At 41.9% G+C, this 21,290-nt stretch overlaps 2 protein-coding genes across 3 annotated transcripts; both read left to right on the top strand.

The window, feature by feature from the left end:
- The first annotated feature begins 987 nt into the window (after positions 1 to 987).
- On the top strand, positions 988 to 9,293 carry rskrb (ribosomal protein S6 kinase related b). 2 transcript variants are annotated; one of them, XM_085420622.1, is made up of 14 exons: positions 988 to 1,233; positions 2,928 to 3,218; positions 3,360 to 3,443; positions 3,606 to 3,674; positions 4,037 to 4,106; positions 4,962 to 5,069; positions 5,344 to 5,384; positions 6,533 to 6,583; positions 6,658 to 6,685; positions 6,911 to 7,000; positions 7,158 to 7,246; positions 7,407 to 7,517; positions 7,596 to 7,709; positions 7,802 to 9,293. In XM_085420622.1, exons 1-14 carry the CDS (start codon positions 1,204 to 1,206, stop codon positions 8,036 to 8,038), a joined length of 1,413 nt encoding a protein of 470 aa, XP_085276748.1. In that variant the 5' UTR covers positions 988 to 1,203; the 3' UTR covers positions 8,039 to 9,293. The 2 variants fall into 2 exon arrangements, with proteins under 2 accessions (XP_085276748.1, XP_085276749.1); XM_085420623.1 differs by lacking the exon at positions 6,533 to 6,583.
- A 1,044-nt stretch (positions 9,294 to 10,337) lies between these two features.
- On the top strand, positions 10,338 to 20,257 carry aldocb (aldolase C, fructose-bisphosphate, b). Its single transcript, XM_085420621.1, has 9 exons — positions 10,338 to 10,470; positions 16,506 to 16,622; positions 16,932 to 17,143; positions 17,602 to 17,656; positions 17,755 to 17,915; positions 18,040 to 18,123; positions 18,219 to 18,393; positions 18,799 to 18,998; positions 19,114 to 20,257. Exons 2-9 carry the CDS (start codon positions 16,511 to 16,513, stop codon positions 19,204 to 19,206), a joined length of 1,092 nt encoding a protein of 363 aa, XP_085276747.1. The 5' UTR covers positions 10,338 to 10,470; positions 16,506 to 16,510; the 3' UTR covers positions 19,207 to 20,257.
- The last annotated feature ends 1,033 nt before the right edge of the window (positions 20,258 to 21,290 follow it).

Raw genomic sequence — 21,290 nt, 5'->3', positions numbered from 1 at the left:
CTTTGTTTCATCACATATTGAGACTCAAAAAGAACGAGAAAATGTACTGTTACCACGCTTCAAATTGCTGTGTGTTTCCCATGATATTTAATGGCCAACATTGTACATTGCTTCTTGATATGATACAAACATGCATTAAATTCAGTTTTACTTATATAGTGCCAAATCACAACAGTCTCCTCAAGGGCTTCATATTCTACACTAAAGATATAATAATAGAGAGAAAACCCCATGTGTTGTAGTCAGATCAGCATCTAATCTAATATAGGACATATGCACAATTAATTAACCTACCAGATGCTTCCAAGTGTTTAAAGAACATTGCAAAATTCCTAAAAACAAACTCAAAATATGAACAGAAATAAAGGATCCCCAAAGAGCAAGCACTTGGTGACAGTGGGAAAGAAAAACCCTCCATCAGAACCAGGCTGAGGAAGTGGTCGCCATCTGCTGTAATGGGTTGCAGGGTAGGAGAGGAACACGGCAAAAAACACACTGGAAGAAATTGGGGTGATAAGATACTGTGAGATCTTACTGTGAGGTTCTAGTTTGTGAGGATACAGCTTTTAAATTTGATTCTGGATTTAACAGGGAATCAGTGAAGAGAAGCCAGTATGGGAGAAAGATGCACTCCTTTTCTGTATCAGTGCTCCCGCTGTAGCATTTTTAATTAAATGAATTGCATTCAGCATTCACATTTCCTCCAAACATGCTAAGACAGCACATATTATGCATGCATGGGTTTATTTTTAGAACAAGTGAATGGGGGGTTGAAAAATGTATCGGGAGATACAGGAGGCTTTTCTGTTACACGTTTGCTTTTGTGCACACAAGTCACGCCAATGCAAATGATGCAAACCTAACAGAAACTGTCACCGACGTGTATAATTGATGTGTGCGGCTCTGATTACCGCAAGCAGCAGCACAGGGATCTGAAGCGTGCCTCTCATTGGACGGTAGTGATGGGGGCGGATTTACGCTGACGTTGCCCATACGCGGGATTAACTTGTTTTCTTTATATCGCCATATCTGTCACATTTTACACCGCGTAGCCCGATCAGCTGCAGATTGTTAGCGAAAGGTAAGCGTTGTGTTCGTGCAGCCCGACACCGTTGTTCGTGGAGAGGTTGCGGAACAGCGCGGATGGCTAAATGAAGAGCAGACGTCGGTATGAGGACACTGCGCTGATGTCCTGTCACACAGATGGGGGCCGACGGCAGTAAGAACAGGAAGGTGAGTTGGATATCTGGTTGCTAAGGTGTAAGGCACGTGCTTTGGTGGGGGTGGGGGTTCCCTGTGTGACGGGGTTCCGCAATCTCTTGGGACCTGAAAAGTGTGCTGAAGTTGCGTAACGGTGAAAAGTCGCCAATTAGTATTACAATGTGTTATTCCCACGTTACGATATATGGGGTGAGACCATTCACTTTGAATGCAAATTCGTCACTTTTCAAACAAAAGTCTGACACTCCCCAGATTGCGGTCACTGGTCGAAGCTGTTTAGCAGAGTGACAGCGGAGTAGATGTGCCCCTTTATTTTGCTCGGATGATAATGACACTCTGCATGGCTGATTACGCGCATCTTGCATTACATAGCTGCAGAGATGTGCAGCAGGAGCCCCACGGGGAGGGGGCTTGTTGACCCGGTGACTGCACTTTGGATGCAGACCAGGGAGTGTTTTTATATATGAGAGCAGGAATGGTTACATGAAAATGCTGTACCACTCGGCTCCACTTAGGCATTTGAGGGATGAAGATGGGGCTGTATTATAGCAAAGTCTGATGTCTTGTACAGTAAGCCACAATCGTTAGGAAAGCAACCTTTTATAAATTAAATCAAGTATATACTGTGTACTGTCTTTCAAATCTATGGCAGGTTGTAAAATTATTTAAATACAACCCCAGATACATGTGTCATTGTTTTTGTTTTTTTTAACAAATACTAAGATAAAATTCACAAGTGCTGTGTGTGTGTGTGTTTGAGAGAGAGAGAGAGAGAGAGACTATAAAAGATACAGAATCACAAAAGAGCTGTAGATGTTAAACAAAGAGTACAAATAAAGGAGGAAAAGTTAGAAAAAAAAAGACTGAACGAAGTTGTTGCGAGGGTTACTAAGAAAAAAAAACTTCTCTACAAAAAACATTTTTGCAAGTATGGCTAAGGCTCGCAAAGCTGAATCTCAGTAAACCACAAGACTTCTAGAACAATGTCCTTTAGACAGATGAAAACCAAACCCAGCGTAACATCACAAACACGTCATACCGACTGCCAAACACGTCGGTGGAGGGGTGATGATTTGAGCTTGTTTTGCAGTCGCTGAGTTGACCACAAAGTCCTCTTATACCCAAGTTTATTACAGTCTAATTTGAGGTCAAGGTGTCAATACCCAGTCAAAATCCAGACTTTAACCTGATTGAAATGCTTTGGTGGGACCTTAAAAGTGCTGTTCATAAATGAATGCCTGCAAATCTCAATGAACTGAAGCAACGATACAAAGAAAAAGTCGCAAAAATTCCTCCACAGCAACGTGTGAGGCTGATAAAGTCATACAGAATACGACTAATTCAAGTTATTGCTACAGTAAGTTGTGTTTGGACTTAGTCTGTAAATTTAGAGCAGCATTTAGGCAATTCTCTTCTGTATTTTTACAAAGCATTTTTCAGTACAGGTTGTCCTGTGCCAACTTTCTTTGTGTGTTCTAGTTTCCAAAAGGTCAAGTGAAAGCAGAAGGGCGCTTTCAGCAGTGCACGCCTGCCTTGATAAGTGTTGGTACTTAACCTTGCGTAAAACACTCTCTGAATGAACAGTCTATTCATTTTTGTTCTCCAGGAGTTTGTGTAATAAAAACAGACAATCTAAATGTTTTTTTTATCCTGTTTCTTCTGTAGCATCTACAAAACTGTGTCTTTATCTTTTGTTTCCCCAACAGAGGCCTTCCGAAGGGCAGGAGAATGAGCACTTATCTTCTGGATGGCGTGGCTTCCTCTCAAACATTGGCCTGTCTGTCCCAGCAGGCCTGTGTCGCCTTGCCCCGTCTGCCCTTCATCTGGGCCAGCGTCGAATGCTCCAGGGCAAAGCCCCCGAGATCCCTGACCACGTCTTGAGGCTGGCAGGAGTTGGCCCCCACAAGCTGAGAGCGGAGTGGAGCCTGCCGGGGTTTATTACCATGTTCCTCCCCGAATTCCCCCACAGAACTGTGCCTGGCCACGAACACTTTCAGGTGAGGGTCATTTTGAACGCCAGCGCCACATCATGCGTCTTATGATTGAACAAAGCTTTCTCATGTTCTGCTTTTACTTTTTTTTTTTTAACTAGACACCATCCCATTGTATCTGTGTCTGCATTGTTCTCGCCTCACTAGGTGTTGGGCTACATCGCCAAAGGTTCATTTGGACCCATCCTGAAAGTGAAGGACAAGGTCAAACAGAAGACATATGCTGTTAAAGTGAGTGTTGATTATCTGGGTTTTAACATATAGGTTTTCTGCGTTTAAATTCTAACATAAATACCAATCAGGCTGTTGCAGGAAACTGAAGCTGTGAGATAATTGTGTTCATGGTTCATTTATAATTACAGTGGCCTGATTTCATCTTGTGTCTGCCCACAGGTCATACCTAAAGCAGAGATTTTAAGACTCGGGGTTTTGGAGCAGTCAAAGGAAGAAGTTGTAGTCCAGGTGGGTTTTGTGTTAACTTCGAAGGCACTATATTTGCATTTCATACAGTTAGCACTCAACAAACCAAGGCTTTCTAAAGTACACATAATAGTCAGTGAGTGATAATTACTGCTAACAGTTAATAAGTGATAAGATCTCATGTAAATATTGTGCTATTCTTTGATTTCTTAACTTTAGAAATGTTGATAGAAGGTAGAAAAAATCTGCTGTGATGGTGATGAACCATTTATGTTTATTTGCCTTCTCACAAAAATGGCGTGTGCCTGTAAAGTCTGAAGTTAATGCGATTCTGAGTGACGTGATCTCTCAGAAACAATGGTCGGTTGAGCTTTTCCAGGCTGACCTTTGACCTTTGCCTGCAGCGTCAGGTGCGCCACCCATTTGTCCATGACCTCCAGGACTGCTGGCAGACACAGCGCCACGTCTACATTAGTGAGTCAGACAGAGACCGGTGACCCAATCCAACCCAGATCCACTCTCCCTTTACTTCACCTCACCTTTTCTCACCTCAAAACTGGCAGCTAGGTCCAAGATCTACCCACAGCCCCACCCAAACCCAGCTCCTACAACACGATGAACAAAAAAAAAAAAGGCAAAGAGGTTCCCGTCGAGACTTTAAAATTCAGGGTCTTTTGAGCTTGTACCCCACGTTTAATGGCACCTTTATCAAACACCCTCCAGCCCTGCAACCCCAGTCTACCACTCCCTCTGCATCGTGTAGCTTCTTCGACTTCTTTCCTCTTTCCTCCTGAGCATTTACCCTCTTTTTCCAAATTAGCCACTGACTCAGAAAGTGTGACCCACTTTGTTTGCCTCTCCACCCCCTGCAAAAAGAGAACGAGTTAGCCCCCGAAAACCAGATGCTGAACATACTGTGAATCATCACTGAGTCACATATTTTTTGAGCCTGAAATGTAGAGTACATGGAAGTCACCACAACAAACCGATGAAGATCTCTGCAGATATTTTAAAGCAATTAAGGTTAAACAGTTGCTTAATTGTTATGTTGCCTTATGTAACAGTGTTAAATAAATATGGCTATCCTCAGTTACAGTGTGGTGATTCATTATTACAAACGCACACACATGCAGTTTAAAGTCATGCTCCATTAAGGCAGCCAGCCTTAAAATTCCACCTTGCTTGCTTCCTAGAGAAAGACAGTTTTCACTCTTGTCTCTTCCCTAACTTGAGCAGTGTTGTGTTCCACCTCCCGCTGACCTTCACTTCCCAGTCACATCTCGCACCGCTGCACAGAGGCATGCTTTGATCCTGTTTCTTCTCCAACAGTGTGCGACTACTGCAGCACAGGAGACCTCTACACCTACTGGCAGATGATTGGTCAGTTCCCAGAGGACACGGTGCGAGTGTTTGCTGCAGAGTTGGGATGTGCGCTTGGTGTGTATGCTATTACATTACTAATTAAATGAAAGATGTGAACCCTCATCCGTACTGTAAGCCTGACTTTTCCCTTCAGAAATCTTAATTAGCTCAAAGCGTTGTTTCCATAGTTATTTAACTGGAAGTAATTATCAGAGGTGGTCTTATTAAAAACAGATGAGCTCTCTAAGGATCTCCACCAGCAACACAGCAAAGTCAGAATGGTTCAGTTTGCCAGTACGAAGACATGGATTTGAAACCTGTTTGCTTACTAGTTGTTGTTTTTTTACAGGCTTTCTGCACGATTTTGGGGTGATCCACAGAGATGTGAAGGTAAAAACCAAAAAAATTGTACAATGACACAAAACCTATGTTAAGCACAGGCATCTAGATCATTTCAGGCAACACATATTCATATCAAGGTTTTTCACAGGACTCTCTGCAGTCCTCAGTCTTTTACATCATTGTGAAAGGAAATTTGTCCCACTGTTCTTTACAACTTTGTTTGAGTTTAATGATGTTTGTGGGAAGTTGTTCACAGCAGCTCTCTTAAGGTCCCACCACCTTGGACATTGACATTGCTCATTGGTTCTTTTTTTTCAGCCATTCTGCTGTAGATTTGCTGTAAGACATGTGGTCTCACATTTGTGTCTAGAATACTTTGGTATACAGATGAATTCATTATTGATTCAATAACTACAAAACAAGCCCAAATCAGCCCTCTGTCACCGCAGTGTTTGACAGTTGATATTTTACAGCTGATATTCCACTTCGGTCACTCCAGGCATTGTTTGAGAAATCTTGAAAGCTGAGAAAGCGTTGTTTTGATGGAATTTTGCAAAACTAAGCAATGCTTCTTTATTTTAGAGAAGAAGCTTTTTCCTAGCAATCCTTCCAAATACTTGTTCAGTTATTTTCTAAGTGTGCTGTCATTAACTTTAACATTTAACATACTAACTGAGGCCTGTAGAGTCTGAAATGGGTTTTTGGGAAATTCTCCGAGCATTGCATATCAGCTAATCAAGTGCACTTGATTATCAGGCTGTTACTTAGCTGCTTCATTCCCATGGATGGAGTAAGGTATCCATAGGAATACCATAGGCTAGAATAAAGGATATCAAATGCTGCAAGCCTAACATTTATCATGAAGAGTTTTTGTCTTAACTCTGAAACCTTTCCAGCTGGATGTCCTACTTTTGCGTCTCATATAAGAACAGCAAGCTCAGCTTCCTTTTCCATCATGCACACGTACAAAGGCTGTTTTTGGTTTTCTAAGGCTGAATACTGAATACTTACTAAAAAGTTTCTAAACTGCTCATTCCTGTTTTTTAGTCAATGCATGAACACAACAATGTGTACAATGCATTAAAAATGTTTAAATTGCCACAAAATATTTTATTGAAGTAGAATTTGTTTGATACTTTGTGTTTTTATCAGATACCGTATTTAGAGTTTTGTTTTGTTTTAATATTTTGTTACAGGCTACAGGTTTCCTTTCATCAGTGTTTCGCAGTAATCCGATGGCAGACACGGTGTGTGGCATAAGAATTCAGTGCAAGAGTGTAATCTCATCCACCTATTTATTTATTTTGCTCTGTTGTTGCAGATGGAAAATATCCTGCTGACAGACAATGGTAAGTAAATCTTGTCCCCAGCAGAGAGCAGCATAGCGTTGGTATGAGGGAAAAGCACAGAAGCTTCTAGAAAACAGAGCTGTGCACGTCTATCAATCAATACCTATCACTGCAAACTATGAGGGAGCATTATGATACAAATAAAAATCCAGCCTGTGTCAGTTAAAAAAAAAATAGCCTGGGATTTCATACTCATCATAACATAGAGAAAATGATCTTTTCTAGGACACATCCGGCTAGCTGACTTTGGTTTGTCTCGTCGCCTGGAGAGAGGGGGAAGAGCCTTTACCATCTGTGGAACCATCCAATATATGGGTGAGGAAAACATCCACTCTTAACCTCCCCTGCAGCTCATCCCACCACAGCTGCAGATGCTGGGATTTGGAAGCATTTAGAGCGTATCTAATTATGTTTTACTGGGAGGTGAATTTATGAATGGAAAAACATTGTGAGGGTTCTCTGTCCTCTGCAGCTCCTGAGGTGCTGAGTGGTGGGCCCTACAACCATGCAGCTGATTGGTGGTCACTGGGAATTCTGCTTTTCTCACTGGCTACTGGGAAGGTTAGCTATTGTTGCCTGTTTGCACGGTCAGCAGTTCGATTAATCTCTCAGTGACACATGAGCATGAAAGACTGTGTTCATTTAATGTTCTGGCATGCTGAAGTATTAATCTATCAAAGTAGCAAAAGATGAATCATCCCCTGAATTTTCCCTCTGTCAGTTCCCCGTGGCTCCTGAACCAGACCACTGCAGCATGTTGAGGAAAGTGAGGAGCTTCCCCTATGAGATGCCCCTCAGCCTCAGCTCCCCACTGGCCTTGCTAATAACAGAGGTAATCATTTATTGTATATCTGCTAAGCAGCGAGCCAGTTGAACGGTCAGATCATCATCTGCACATTTTCCTGTCCAGCTTTTATGCAAGACTCCCTCGCGTCGCTTGAGGACGCTTGATCGTTTCCAGCGGCAAACCTTCTTCCGCGGATCAACCTTTGACCTCGACCTACTGCAGCGTCAGCCCATGGAGGTAACAGACGAGACGTCTGAATGTCCTCGGTTTGGTTGTTTCCTCTGTAAGCTGAAGCATGAGTCTTGACTTCTCCTCTCTGTTGCTGTCAGGTGATTCTGGAGCTGCGGGAGAGACCGGACCGAGCGGCCAAAGCTCGACGAGGCCTCACTTTGTCCCTACAGCCTCTCAAAGGCTTCGACTACGACTCGCTCCTCAGCCCACCCGCCACGCCACACTCGCAGCAGGATCCCAGCGCAAACACTCACACAGCTGTACCGCTGCCTGGCCCAGCACTCCCACTGCATCCTGCTCAGGAAAAAGGTCCACGCAGAGAAGTGTTTGTTTGACAGACACTGAGTTTACAGTGTAAAGGCACACTTGTGCACATTTGTTCACCCTTGAATTGGTGCGCCTTTAAAAATTTTCTAAACTTTAAAATTACTGACTTAATGGAAATCACCTTCTTTTTTTTTTTCTCCACGCATATTTCAATGACTTTTATGTTTTGTGACGTGCTTAATACAAGTTATTCTTCCTTTATGTGTTTGCCTTTCTCCGCTGCACAGTTTCTTGCACACTTGTTTGCCCAACAGTTGTGCAAGAAAGATTGCACTATTGTGCATCCACTTTCCAGTAAACCATCATGGCTGCCGTGTTAATACATAGTGGACAAATGCTGTGAAATTTACCCCTTGTGGAAATGTCATGCTTGTTGATCATAATATTATAGATCATAATATTTTTTTCTTTTTTGTTTTAAGTGTGCAAACCATAGTTATCCTTTCAGCTAGGTTAGTTGATTTCAAAATCTCTGCTGTTATTTTCATGTTGCAAGATGTTGCAGTTATTTTAGCAGAAGCGGATGGAAGACTCGTTGCCTCAATCTGTGCAACTTTTACTTTGAAACATAGTCTGTACCTTTGCTCATGCCACAATCTGACCTTTCCCAAACCTGACCTTGGCTACATCATCTCCTCGAGCAAGTGACACAGTATCAGGTTCAAATGTGTATGCCTTCAACACCTTATTTAGCTTCATCATTTATAACCTACGTCTCAGGGGAGCGCTTGGTGGTTTTCCCATTCAGCCTTGATTTTTGACTCCAAGAGCTGTACAAAAGTGTGCAGATCAGAGCTGGGACTGGAACAGCAGTACCGTTTACCTCCACTTAACATTTTGATCGATACAGGGCTTTTTCTACGGTCTGTGGATGTGGTAAGCCCTTGCCAGTGATCTCACCTTTATGCACTTACCTGCTCATCTGATTATAGTGTAATTTATTTATTTATTTATTTTTGTAAAGTATGCCCTAATGTGTGCCCAGAATGCCTCGTGTGTGATCCTTGACCTTTCTTTATTTCTGGTCACCGAATGCTGATGTGTATATATTCCTGTTTATAAAGTTTATATGACTTTTTTTTTTAATACTCTTTGATGTTTGATATGTTATGTTATGATGTATTTTTGTAATTGCCATGTAGCACAGATGGAATATTAAACTCTGACTGTACAAAGTTCTGCTGGTTTGTTCTGTCAGGGTGGAACCTGTTGAAGTTCAAACCAAGCATCAAAATGAGGAAGAAAGTTATTAAAGTGACTTTGAATGTGGTGTGGTTGGTGGTGCTAGACGTGCTGGTCTGAGTAATTTGGAAACTGCTGATCTGCTGGGACTTTTCCACACAGCTATCTCTACGTTTTACAGAAAAATGAGAAAATATCCAATGAGCGGCACTTCTCTGGGGTAAAAATGCAGTGTTGACATCAGACCTGACGGGATGGCATTGGCAACTCAAATAACCACTCATTACAACCAAAGTATGCAGAAGAGCATCTCTGAACGCACAACACACTGAACCTTGAAGCGGATGGGCAGAAGACACACCATGTGCTAGCAAAAGAAAAATTAGTACCAACTGAGCATCATTTAAACAGCCCAGCCTAGCTGAGCATTGACTCTGACAGTGTCCATCCCTCTATGACCACAAAATAGAAAGTTGGCATTAGCACCAACAGTGTCATCTTTACACAAAGTGAGAAGAAAGAAACAACACACATGTACAAAATGCACTATAAATGGAGCATGTATATTAGGCCACAACTAAAATAGAGGTATGCGGGCAAATCACCAAGTGCAGATCTGCATTTGACCAGGGGGAGCTCAGCATCTCAGAAAAACTTATGAAAACAAATTCCTTTTAAGGTCATATTATTGTTAATGCTCAATTCAAATGCCTTACAGAAACCTCTCAACAAATTACATTACCGAAGTATCAGAACATACCATAAACAATAATATGAATTGAAATCTAACATATGTGAAAGTCATAAAAGTTCACTCAGCTTTGTCTATAACTAGGCCGCAAAACATGAGTATTAATCATTTTCAGAGGTTATTTAGCACTAGGACGAAAAAAGACTTACCAAATACAGAGTATATTTAATTAAAGTAAATTATTTTTATCTTATTGAACAGTTTGCACTGTAGGAGGCGAAGTTCCGCCTTTGTTCACAATCGCTTTGTCAATTTTACCATCATCATCTATAAATACCTTGGTACTTTTAGAAAACAGAGGACAAACTGTCTCCACAAAGAAGAAAAAAAGATGCACAATCACTCTGGAGCTCTGCGGCGCATGCGCCCCGTCGCTTCGTGCCGTGACGCCTGGTTTAAGCTCCGCCCAGGCTTCAGGCTTTCTAAAAGGTCACGTCGCGCTGCAGCAGTGAAACAGGAGACCGTTCCGCATCCTCTGCGCACACCTCACTTGATCTCTATCAGCAGGTAAGAGTCACCTCATCCAAAAATTGTTTAAATTTTAAACGTTTATTGTGTGTTACTGAGCGCGTCAGCCATGATGGCTGTCATTCTGATGGTGATGCGGATGTGATGCTGTTGACTGAACCTACAGCTAGCTGTATCTTCCAAAAGCTAGCCTGTTAGCCATAAATGAACAAACAGCGTCATTAGCTGTATCACTGATGCTATGTCATCTCAATTTGACAGACAACTCCTAAAAGTCTATCACCTTCTCAAAAACAGTCGTTTTAGAGTTGCGCATTTCGGCCCCATCATCGAAGTACGCAACAGGAAGGGCGCAGAAGTGATGACCTTCAAGGATGGAAGTGGAGGAGACGAGCCTGTTGCGCCTTCCTTCGCTTCAGATCGACGCTATCAGTTTTTACATGTGCTTGATTATGCGTGATTTGTCGGGTACAAACGTGGGTGGCAGCGGTGATGGGTGAGGGCTGTGACGAGGTTGTTTCCCGTCAGGGTGTAGCTGTCCCGAAGCACGTAGACATCGAGAGGCGGAGCCGCAGAGTACGTGAAAAAGCTACACGTGTTAATGAAGTCATATAGCGGCCTGAATTTTGGAAGCAAGGTATATATATATATATATATATATATATATATATATATATATATATATATATATATATATATATATATATATATATATATATGCTAGTTTTGTAGAAAAGTGGCATATATATATATATATGCTAGTTTTGTAGAAAAGTGGCGTAAAATTAACCAACTTAAGCAAATTAGTTCAGAATGTAAAATAAATACTAATATCAACAATAATCATGATAATATATAACAAATATGTTTTAGCCCTTATCACGTGGGGATGTAATTGATGAGGGTTGGATTGCAGAAGTGTTTATAATTTAAAAAAACAAAACAAATGGCAGTTTCCACTTAGTAATTATATTTTTTACTATTCTCTTGCATTATTAACGAGTGTAATTCTTAAATAAGTGTTTTCATTGTTGATTTGTACGCTACTACTTCACGTGTAAAATGAATTTTTAAAAAAACAAATGAGGCAATGGATCAATGAACAAATCGAAACCCTTAATCAATAACTGCTGTTGCTAAATAATTCTCCATTGATAAACTAATAGTTTCCAGTCCAGAAAGTATTTTTACAATCATACACCAGGTGTTCTTAATTATGAGTGGTTTCCTTACTGACGTTTGTTATGGACATGTTTCTGAAGTCTAACCTGCACATTTTCATCAATGTCCACCTTTCTTTGAACTGCAACACCCTCACAGCCTCGAGGTCTGTAATAGGCTCCCATTGAGCTGCATGGGTAACAGTGCTCCTGCTACCGCTGCAGCATCAAGGCCTGAAGATAGATGCGACGCCAAGGCCAGAGGCCCGTCTGGTAACAAAGCACAGCACTGAAAGCAGGCTTTTTATTTTAGTGCTGTCCTGCAGGAGCCATTTCATCGCAAAGCTCATGCAACTTGAAAATAGAATTAAAAAAAAAAAAAAAAGTGGCACCCTCCAGAGGGTTCTGATGATCTAGACAAAACGGCAAAAAAATCCTCATCCTCCCCCTACATGCTTATGAACATAGGCAGTAAATCTAGCATGCAAGCTCAAGACCTTGTAGTTGAATGCTTGCAGCAATGCTTAAAAGAAGACCAGCTGCAGCGTGATGGCTGTAAATGTGGACTCTGATGTTTTTCTTGTATTTGTGATTTCTCACTGCATGCCGGGCTGCTCCTGTTTTAAGGTGAGAAGCATTGGATGGCCCCTCTGTTTGTTTTTGTTTTTTCTTCTGTTAACCTGAAATTCAATCGAAATCAGACAGCATCACAGTTAAATCAGCCTGGTACAAATCTAGATGTGTCATTTTCCATCTAACAACAACTAAAGAGCGTGTGTGTGTGTGAGTCCGGTCTTCTTGTTTTTTCAAGTGGTTCTCTGTGACTCAGCAGGGAGTTGATCTTCATGTCGCATTGCAGAAGTGTTGTTGAAGCAGACCACTTCAACAGGCTGGATCAAAGATCAGAAAATATAGAGAGCTGGGCTACGTGTCATGAAAGCCTGCATATGCAGTCTACTCACAACAGTGAACCAGCTTTAAACTGTTCAGTCATATCACTTCAGGCTTATCAGTTTTTAGTGATGGTATGGTTTTGTTTTGGGGGTTTTTGGTTTTTATTTTGTTTATTTTTTGTTTTTTATTCTTTTGAGCTGCTTTAGCCACACAGGAAATTGATCAGGAATCGATGAAGAATCTGACCTCCAAGCAGAATTTCTAATTGCAGTTACCAAATCAATAAATCTCACGAATGACAATCAATAGGATGCACTCGAATTTACTACACACACGCCCGTTCAACTATCTTATTGAGGACCTTCATTGACATAATGGTTTCCCTAACCGTTAAAAATGAATGCCTCAACCAAACCCTTATCCTAAACCTAACCATAACCTAATTGTAACCCTGACACTAAAACCACATTTTGAGCCTCAAAAAGGCCTTCAAACTTGTGAGGACCAGTGTGTGTGTCCTCACAAGTGACTGTTGGTTCTTACAAGTATAGTAGAATGCAGCTTTCGGTCCTCACAAAGATGGCTAAACAGGAACACGAACACACACAAACAGCCTTAGAACCTTGTGCACATAATTTATAAAATATTTGAAAGCCGCATTAGATAAATGTCCTTGGCCACTGGGGCAACATGATCACTGAACAGTGTATGTTATTGGTTAGTTATTGGTAACTTTATGTGTATGTGACTGTCTGGAAGATAACGGTTATCACCAGTGTTGATGATAACGCTACTGGAAGGTCTCTACTTGATTCTGATAGCGCTTACGCTGCTCTAGTTTTAGCTTCCTATTTTTTTTTTTTTTTTTTTTTTTTTTTTTTTTTTTGGAAACACAGGAAGATCTTTTTAACCCTGGAGAACCCATGGGGTCAAATTTGACCCCATGGTTTCCCTAGTAAACCAATGGGGACGGATCTGACTCCATGGGTTCTCCAGGCTTAAAGAGTTCTTAGCCTAATACTGTAGCTCAGGGTAGTCAATACAAATGAAGACGCAGGTTCACCCAATTGTAATGTCCTGCAGTTTTTATAGGATGTGCTATAGTTTCTTTAAATCTGCTACAGTTGGGTAGTTGAGGCTTCTACCGAACTCAAAAAAATTTCTGTATTTTAATATTAACTCAAAAAACAAAACAAAATGGTTTCAAATAATCACTTGACTTCATGAATAGATCATGAAGCTAAAGGAATATGCAAAGCAGAAATATTTAAACTCAAACACCAATGAAAAGCCTTCCTTTTAATTCTCTTGATCAGGCCATTTCCCTAACATCCTATGCTCTGAATAATGGACTTTTTTTTTTTTTTTTTGGTCTTTTTAACCTTTTGGGCTTGTTTGTTTTAAGTGTGTCACATCTGTGGTGCAAGGCCCTGCAGTGGTGCTTGTGTGGCACAGAGTGAGGTAGTTGTCTTTGTTCTAATGGCCTCCTCTGGGACTGTTTCCTGGAGACGTTCAAGAAGCAAACCCAAAAATGGAAAACATAAGATTAGTACCTCCTTTGGCTGTGAGTAACATAAGCTGAGTTGTCATCACCTGATTATGTCTAAAGCAGTTCAGCCACAGCCTTCTGACAATCTCCCATTTTTTGATTTGGGAGCCATCGTAGATTAAGAGAGACAGAAGGATAATCCTATGTGACAAATATTTTCCCAGGTTACTTTACCAAAGAGAGAAATGTCCTTGACACCACACACTCTCTCTCTGTGGTTGTTGCATTGATGCATAGTAGTGATTCTAAAACTTTATACTTGCACATTTAGCCAATATCTTTTTTTTTTTTTTTTTTTTTTTTTTAAAGCTAATAACCCTCCAAGCATAAACTCTAGTGCACTACTACCAAACTTGCCCCAGCTGATAATGTGCTAGAGTCCTGCCTCATATTGTTCTTTTAAGGGGGTTGTATTAATTTGTGTATGCAATTCCCTATGGACGGTGTAAAAAGACAGGGTTTCACCCATTGCAAACGTGCTCCTGTGCACTCGTCCAAAATCCCGGATGCATGTCCCTGGTTGCGGATGACCTATGTGTCAGTTTAATGCCGATTGGTTGACACGTGGCGACATTCACAGGGACTGGGAGAAGCACAGGCAGTGACTGTGGTGGTCACTTCTCAATGTGTTTGACACTTTGTTTCACTTCAGCTCTTTTCATGTTGTAACTTCCCTCTACTCTGTCCTGAGCTGATGGACCAATAACAGAATAACCAGGAGTAGCCCGCAGACCAGTTATACTACATAGTTGTGTAGTATACTGGTACACTCCCTCCACCGAGGCTCTCTGTGGGTAAGCAGGCCTCCATAGGCTGCTGGGGCTGAGCCGTGATTTCAGCGTAAGCCTCCAGTCAATGTAAAGTTGTCATCTTTAGTAATTTTCCGTTATTTTATTTTATTTTATTTATTTTTTTGTCCAGTTGTTGCATAAACTGTAGATTTCCTATTGAGTTAGCTTGTTGTGCAATGTTTCCTTAGCGAAACTCCACCACGGTGGAGTTGTACTGCTTCACAAAGGAGGGCAGGTATTTGCTGAGCATGGTTTTTGGCTGGTACAGACAGTGGAGCAGAGCTGAGGGCACACATGCCTGTGCCCTTAGGTTGGCTTTTATCACGTGTAAATACTTCCTTTTATTCACTGGAGATGTGAAGTATGCAGCTTGTACCCCTGCTGAAGCTATTCTCCTCGGGGACACGATATGCCCTGCAGGCCTGGCCGTGTGAGTGTGTGTGTGATAAGAGTTGCACACTGATTTCATTGAGAGGCCTGTGTGTACTGTAAAGGTTATCTCATAGCTTTAAGCTGAGGATTAACACAGAGGGTACAGGGAGTATATCAGACGGTGTGCTCTCACAATAAACCAGCCTCCCTGACTTTATCATTAAGCTGTATTACAGCCTCCTATGAATGTGTGCCTTTACAATATACTGACAATTCCAGCTTTTAGTTGACACTGCTTGCTGTGGAGGAACATTTAGTAGAATAAATGAATAGTCTATCGAATTCTCCAATGGATGACCTGCTATTGTGGCCCACACCCGGCAGCGTTGTGCACAAAGCTACAGCCTTGTGTTCAGCGGGAGCGCCTCGGATACCAATATAGCCAAACAGACAAGTCGCAGCTTGTTCTCAGGCACACAGTGCATTAGCTGGAGTGAGAACGGAAATTTACAAATCCTTGATGCACTCATATCGCATGGCTCCAGTAGAAATAATTTGTAGTCTGAGAACAGCAGCGCTTAAATGGATGCGTGACGTGTCACTCCAGGCGAAGAACTAAAGGTGTAACTGGCAGAGAGGTGTATAATGACAGAGGAAAACAAAGAGTGTTGCTGAGGAGGGGGAAACGAGCCGTGTTGCATCCAGGCCTGCAGCTATAATGAGGACTGGCAGCAGAGTCTATAGGAGCGTTATTACACAACCCCTTCCCCCTCCCTCCATCCGTCTGGTGTGGTTCACATGGGGGAGGTGAGGGGTTACGTAACTGCTAATTTATGGAAGAGTGAGGAAGGGAAAGGGGAATTAAATAATCTGGTTTGAAGGCTGTTTATGGAGTTTGGTCACTGCCACCAAGCTTTCTGTTTTTAATGACTGACACCAGATGATGCATGAAAATGAATGTCAACAAGATGGGGTGTTTGCTTCTAGTCACAATAAGTGATTTTACTGAATTACTTTTTTTCTATTTCCTTTTCTTTTTTCTCCCCCCCCCCCCTTCAACTCTCAGGAAACAGGAAATGTACTGCTCGCATCTTGCACACATGTCATGTTCTTGTATGGTGTGATTAAGTGCCATCGTGTAGGAGTTTGCCCATTTTCACCAATCTGGCTGCACTTAACTTAGAAAAGCTCATTGGTATAACAGTATAGTTGAGCTGCAGACAATGGAGACATTAAATGAGGCCAGCCCTGGGCAGTCATCCAGGTTTGCACATAGTGAAGCAGTATGTGTGTTTCGCTCTCTTTCAGCCACCATGACTCACCAGTATCCCGCACTGACCCCTGAGCAGAAGAAGGAGCTGCAGGACATTGCTCACAGGATAGTAGCTCCAGGCAAAGGCATCCTCGCAGCTGATGAGTCCACCGGTATGTGTTGGTGTGTCGGTGTTTCAGCAAAGGTGGCTGATTGAAACGCAACATTAAACATGGTTGAATACCAACATACAGTACACTGAACATGCAGTGAGTTGCATGTGAAATTAGAATTGCTGTGCGTTTATTTAAAGAGATCATAAAATAAAGATGCATGTTATTGTTTCTATAAGATTACTGCAAACAAGCAGTTTTAGTCTTCTGCTGTAGGCCATTTTATACTGTAAATGATGCTAAATAAATGGCATTTGTGTCGTCTGTGTGTATTTTATTAAATCCATGTCCTTGTTTTTTGCTCTTTAGGCAGCATGGCAAAGCGTTTGAACCCCATTGGGGTCGAGAACACTGAGGAGAACAGGCGCCGCTACCGCCAGTTGCTCTTCACAGCCGACCAGCGCATCGACAGCTGTATCGGAGGTGTGATCTTCTTCCATGAAACCCTCTACCAGAACACTGACGATGGCGTCAACTTCGCCAAGCTCATCAAAGACCGCGGCATTGTCGTTGGCATCAAGGTAGGCAGGGGATTGCCGTTGCTGGGTAATCAGTTTACCCTGGTGCATTCTTGAAAATTAGTTTTAGCTCAGTTTCATTATGCTTCTGCTGCATTGCCTGGTTTGTGCCATTACGTGTTAGTTTACATAGTTTGTTGTGCTCAGAGTCTACCTTAAAACACAAGAGCCTGAGTGCTGAAAATCTCAACCTCCTTTTGTTTTGAATGTCATCATCACTTCGCTGTTGATATAATGCAGTCAAGTGACTCAGCTTAGCAGGCAGTGTAAACCCTCATCGTTTAGCAGGTAAAACCTGAAAGGTGTTCCTTTTTTTTTTTTCTTAAACCAAAAAAAAAACACGCTTTCAGTGTGTTTACATACACTCAGACCCACACATAACAGCAGATCATGTTGTTAGGACCAACTGGGCTAAAGTTATTTCAGGTCAAATTCAGAACATTTTCTGTTTGTCTTTACAGGTTGACAAGGGTGTTGTACCCCTCGCAGGAACAAATGGAGAGACCACCACTCAGGGTAGGAGACAGTAGACGCACAAGTTTGAGAACTGAAATGAACTTCACGGAAGCCCTGTGTGTTTCTCATGGCTGGTTCTGTGCGTTGTTTGAGTGCAGGTCTGGATGGGCTGTCCGAGCGATGCGCGCAGTATAAGAAGGACGGCGCAGATTTCGCCAAGTGGCGTTGTGTGCTGAAGATCAGCGAAACCACGCCGTCTGAGCTGGCCATCTTTGAGAACGCCAACGTGCTGGCACGATATGCTAGCATCTGCCAACAGGTTAGTGTGGTACTATAGAGGATTCCTTTCCTTTTTTTGGAAAGGACACTAGTGATCATCAAATGGTAGTATTGTATATTTCTAAAATACTGGTGTTAAATTTACACTCTGTAATCTCTTTCAGAATGGTATTGTTCCAATTGTGGAGCCTGAGATCCTTCCCGATGGAGATCATGACCTGAAGCGTTGCCAATACGTCACCGAGAAGGTAACATGTTGCAGAATGTGGAACTCTGCCACCTTTATCTGTTCTGGAGAGTTCAAGTTTGGACTTGCGTGCTATCGTTTGTCTCCTGCTGTTAGGTCCTTGCTGCAGTGTACAAGGCTCTGTCGGACCACCACGTGTACCTCGAGGGGACACTGCTGAAGCCCAACATGGTCACAGCTGGACACTCCTGCCCAACTAAGTACAGCAGTGAAGAAATCGCCATGGCTACTGTTACTGCTCTGCGCCGCACAGTGCCTCCTGCTGTCCCAGGCAAGATACTTGTGTATATAATAGGAAAAATTCAGGGAGTGGGACAGTATCTGTGTGCAACAGCAGGGCTCCAAGTGACTTAATAGAGCAGCATATTTAAAAGTTAAACCATTATATGTTATCATGGATAAACTGCTAGCTGAAACATGCTTTTGTGAATGTATAAAATCAGTTAGATCATCCCTTGGAATTTGGATGAGTTGACTAGTAAATTGGCAGTCTTGGCATTTTTCAGATTGCTTTGATTTCCTAATAGTAATACTTAAATCTCTAGATTCTTTCACTCGTTTATATCTACCTGCAGAGTGCAAACATGCAGGAAAAGATGCTTTCGAAAACCTTTAAAATCTTCCTCGACATCAGGTATGAGCAGATCGGTAACTCGTGTTTCTTTTGTATAAACAGGGGTGACATTCTTGTCTGGTGGCCAGTCTGAGGAAGAGGCCAGCGTGAACCTTAATGCCATTAACAACTGCCCACTCCCCAAGCCCTGGGCCCTGACTTTCTCCTACGGCCGTGCCCTGCAGGCCTCAGCTCTTAACGCCTGGAAAGGACAGCTGAACAACGAGAAGGCCGCCACCGAGGAGTTCGTCAAGCGCGCCGAGGTCAGACCACAGGAAGGGACATCAGATGTGTCCTTTGTACTGCTAATTTAAAAAAGCAAAACTTTCTTTGCTCTTTTGCTTATGTCTGTTTTGTTTTTGTTTTTTTCTTCTCCAGGCTAACGGTCTGGCTGCACTCGGCAAGTACGAGTCTTCCGGAAGTGGCACCGCCGCAGCCCAGTCCCTCTACGTGGCTAATCACGCCTATTAAACAGCAAACTACCACGTTGAGCTGTGGCATAGTTATAGTCTTCTATCTGCTCTGCTGTCTCCCCTCTTCACTCCTCCATCAATCACAGGCCTGTGCTGTCTGCTTTACTTTAGAGTTCTTAAATTTACATTATTAGATATGTGTATTTGAAACCATCATGTGACATCACAGTACAAAAGGAAACAGACATGGGTCATCTGTCTTTTTTTTTTTCTTTTTTTTTTTAAATTCCCCCCAGTTTCAACAAATGGTTAGTTTTGAGACAATTTGAAGTTAAACGGTTGGAGGATAATCAAAAATGTTTAGTCAGTATTCATTCCACATTCCTTCTTTCACGCAGCTGTCTCTGCCCACTTCACACAAAATATCAAATCACTCCCAAGCAGGCCAGATCAGCATGTTTGTGTCAGTGTTTCGCTTCTGTCAGAACGGCATTTGTTCATTGTTGAAACGCTCTACTAACATCCGCACTGACACCAAGTGGGACCAACTGCTTATTAGTGGCATCAGAACATGCGTTAAGGAGCAAGATGGCAGACGAGGTGAAAATGTTGAGCCGAGTTGATCTTTTGAACAAAAGTGTGGAGTGCTCTGTTGTGCTTTCAGACAGATGTATATCTAGTAGATGTTAGCAGGCACATTATACTGTAATAAGCCACTACACACCAGGATTCTTCCTTTTTTTTTTTTTTTGTTCTTGTGCTCCTTATCACCATTATTGAATTTTAAAACAAACAACCATCTTGTGTGTCTGTTCATTAGCTTAACATTACATGCAGTAATCGATGTATTCAGTTGTGTGAAGGTGTCAATATTATGTGATGCTAGTGTGTCATCCTCCCACCTGATTTTCCCCCCTGCCTGCCCTACCGAACGACCAGACTAGTTTCTATCGACATTCACATCCAATGGACCAATGGCGTGGGGTCAGCAGCGGGGAAACGGTCGCTGCTGTGTTGGAGTACTGTGCCGTTTGTGGTGTTAATATTGTTCTTTAAGCACTTGGTGTGTCAAATAGTGGAGAAAAATAAACTAAAACCTTAAAACATCAGATGCTTTTGTGTGATGGAATTTTCTACACCTGTCCTGATACTGGCGATGACAGAGTTATGCATGTTAGTCAAATATTGCTACTTTATTATTTAGAATCTTTACTGCCTCTACATTTTAGAAATCAATGTTGAGTATTTAATTATATTTAGTTGGCTGATATCATTACCTTTACACAATCAGCTTATTGTGATTTGAAATTAAATGGCCAACACTAATCTGCATATTTAAACTTTATTTTCAGTTTCCTGGAGGTGTATATATGCCTACATGCACCCCCTTTCTGAGTCAAAGTCATGTGTTTTGCGCTCAATCTTGCAGATTGGATAGACAGTCGCATGGAAGCAGCTCAGGGTGTGTAGGCATGACCTGCTGAAGTTAAAGCTAAAGATCAGAATGTAACACGTAGGATATTACTTTGGTCAGGGTTTACGGAAACTGGTCCAAAAAAAGGGAAAAAATATCCAGTGAGCAGTATTTCTCTGGATGATAATGCTTTGATGGCAGAGGTGACTGGCCAGACTGCTTTGAGCTGATAGAGAGGCAGCAGTAACTCAAATAACCACTCAATAGCTAAGATAAGATAAAACTTTATTAATCCCTCGGGTGGGTTCCTCTGGGAAATTCGGTTTCCAAAAGCACAGCACCGACAGAAGTTACAGTTACAGAATATTATATATATATGTATATGTATATGTATATATACATACACACACACATATAAATACAGAGACAAATATAAATAAAATATACGAAGGGGATAAATAAAATAAATAGGAATAAAAATAAAAATACAAGTGAATTGCACATTTCAAGTATTGAGGTCTATTGCACCATTGACTAAGATATGCAGAAGAGCATCTATGAATGCACTACACATCATGTGGCTTAAAGGAGATGTGCTACCGCAGCAGAAGACCACACCAGCTAAAATTTCTTTCAGTGGACAGTGAGTCTGTGTGAATTTATAAAGCCTTTTTAAAAACAACTACGGGGTCTCCTTCACCAAATGTAAAAGACAAACTTGGGCCAAA

Source organism: Rhamphochromis longiceps, linkage group LG10 (assembly GCF_057381845.1).
Source record: "Rhamphochromis longiceps isolate RC_006_pf linkage group LG10, R_longiceps_female_GT1.1, whole genome shotgun sequence".
In the NCBI taxonomy this organism is placed as follows: Eukaryota; Metazoa; Chordata; class Actinopteri; order Cichliformes; family Cichlidae; genus Rhamphochromis; species Rhamphochromis longiceps.
This window is presented reverse-complemented; position numbering and strand designations above follow the sequence as displayed.

Excerpts from the sequence above, each read along its gene's own strand:
- aldocb (XM_085420621.1), top strand. The coding sequence starts at position 16,511 with ATGACTCACCAGTATCCCGCACTGACCCCTGAGCAGAAGAAGGAGCTG. Across the intron at positions 18,394-18,798 it reads AGTGCCTCCTGCTGTCCCAG|GGGTGACATTCTTGTCTGGT; the intron begins GCAAGATACTTG and ends TTGTATAAACAG. Across the intron at positions 18,999-19,113 it reads AGTTCGTCAAGCGCGCCGAG|GCTAACGGTCTGGCTGCACT; the intron begins GTCAGACCACAG and ends TTTCTTCTCCAG.
- rskrb (XM_085420622.1), top strand. The coding sequence starts at position 1,204 with ATGGGGGCCGACGGCAGTAAGAACAGGAAG. Across the intron at positions 1,234-2,927 it reads ACGGCAGTAAGAACAGGAAG|AGGCCTTCCGAAGGGCAGGA; the intron begins GTGAGTTGGATA and ends TTTCCCCAACAG. Across the intron at positions 3,444-3,605 it reads AGAAGACATATGCTGTTAAA|GTCATACCTAAAGCAGAGAT; the intron begins GTGAGTGTTGAT and ends GTCTGCCCACAG.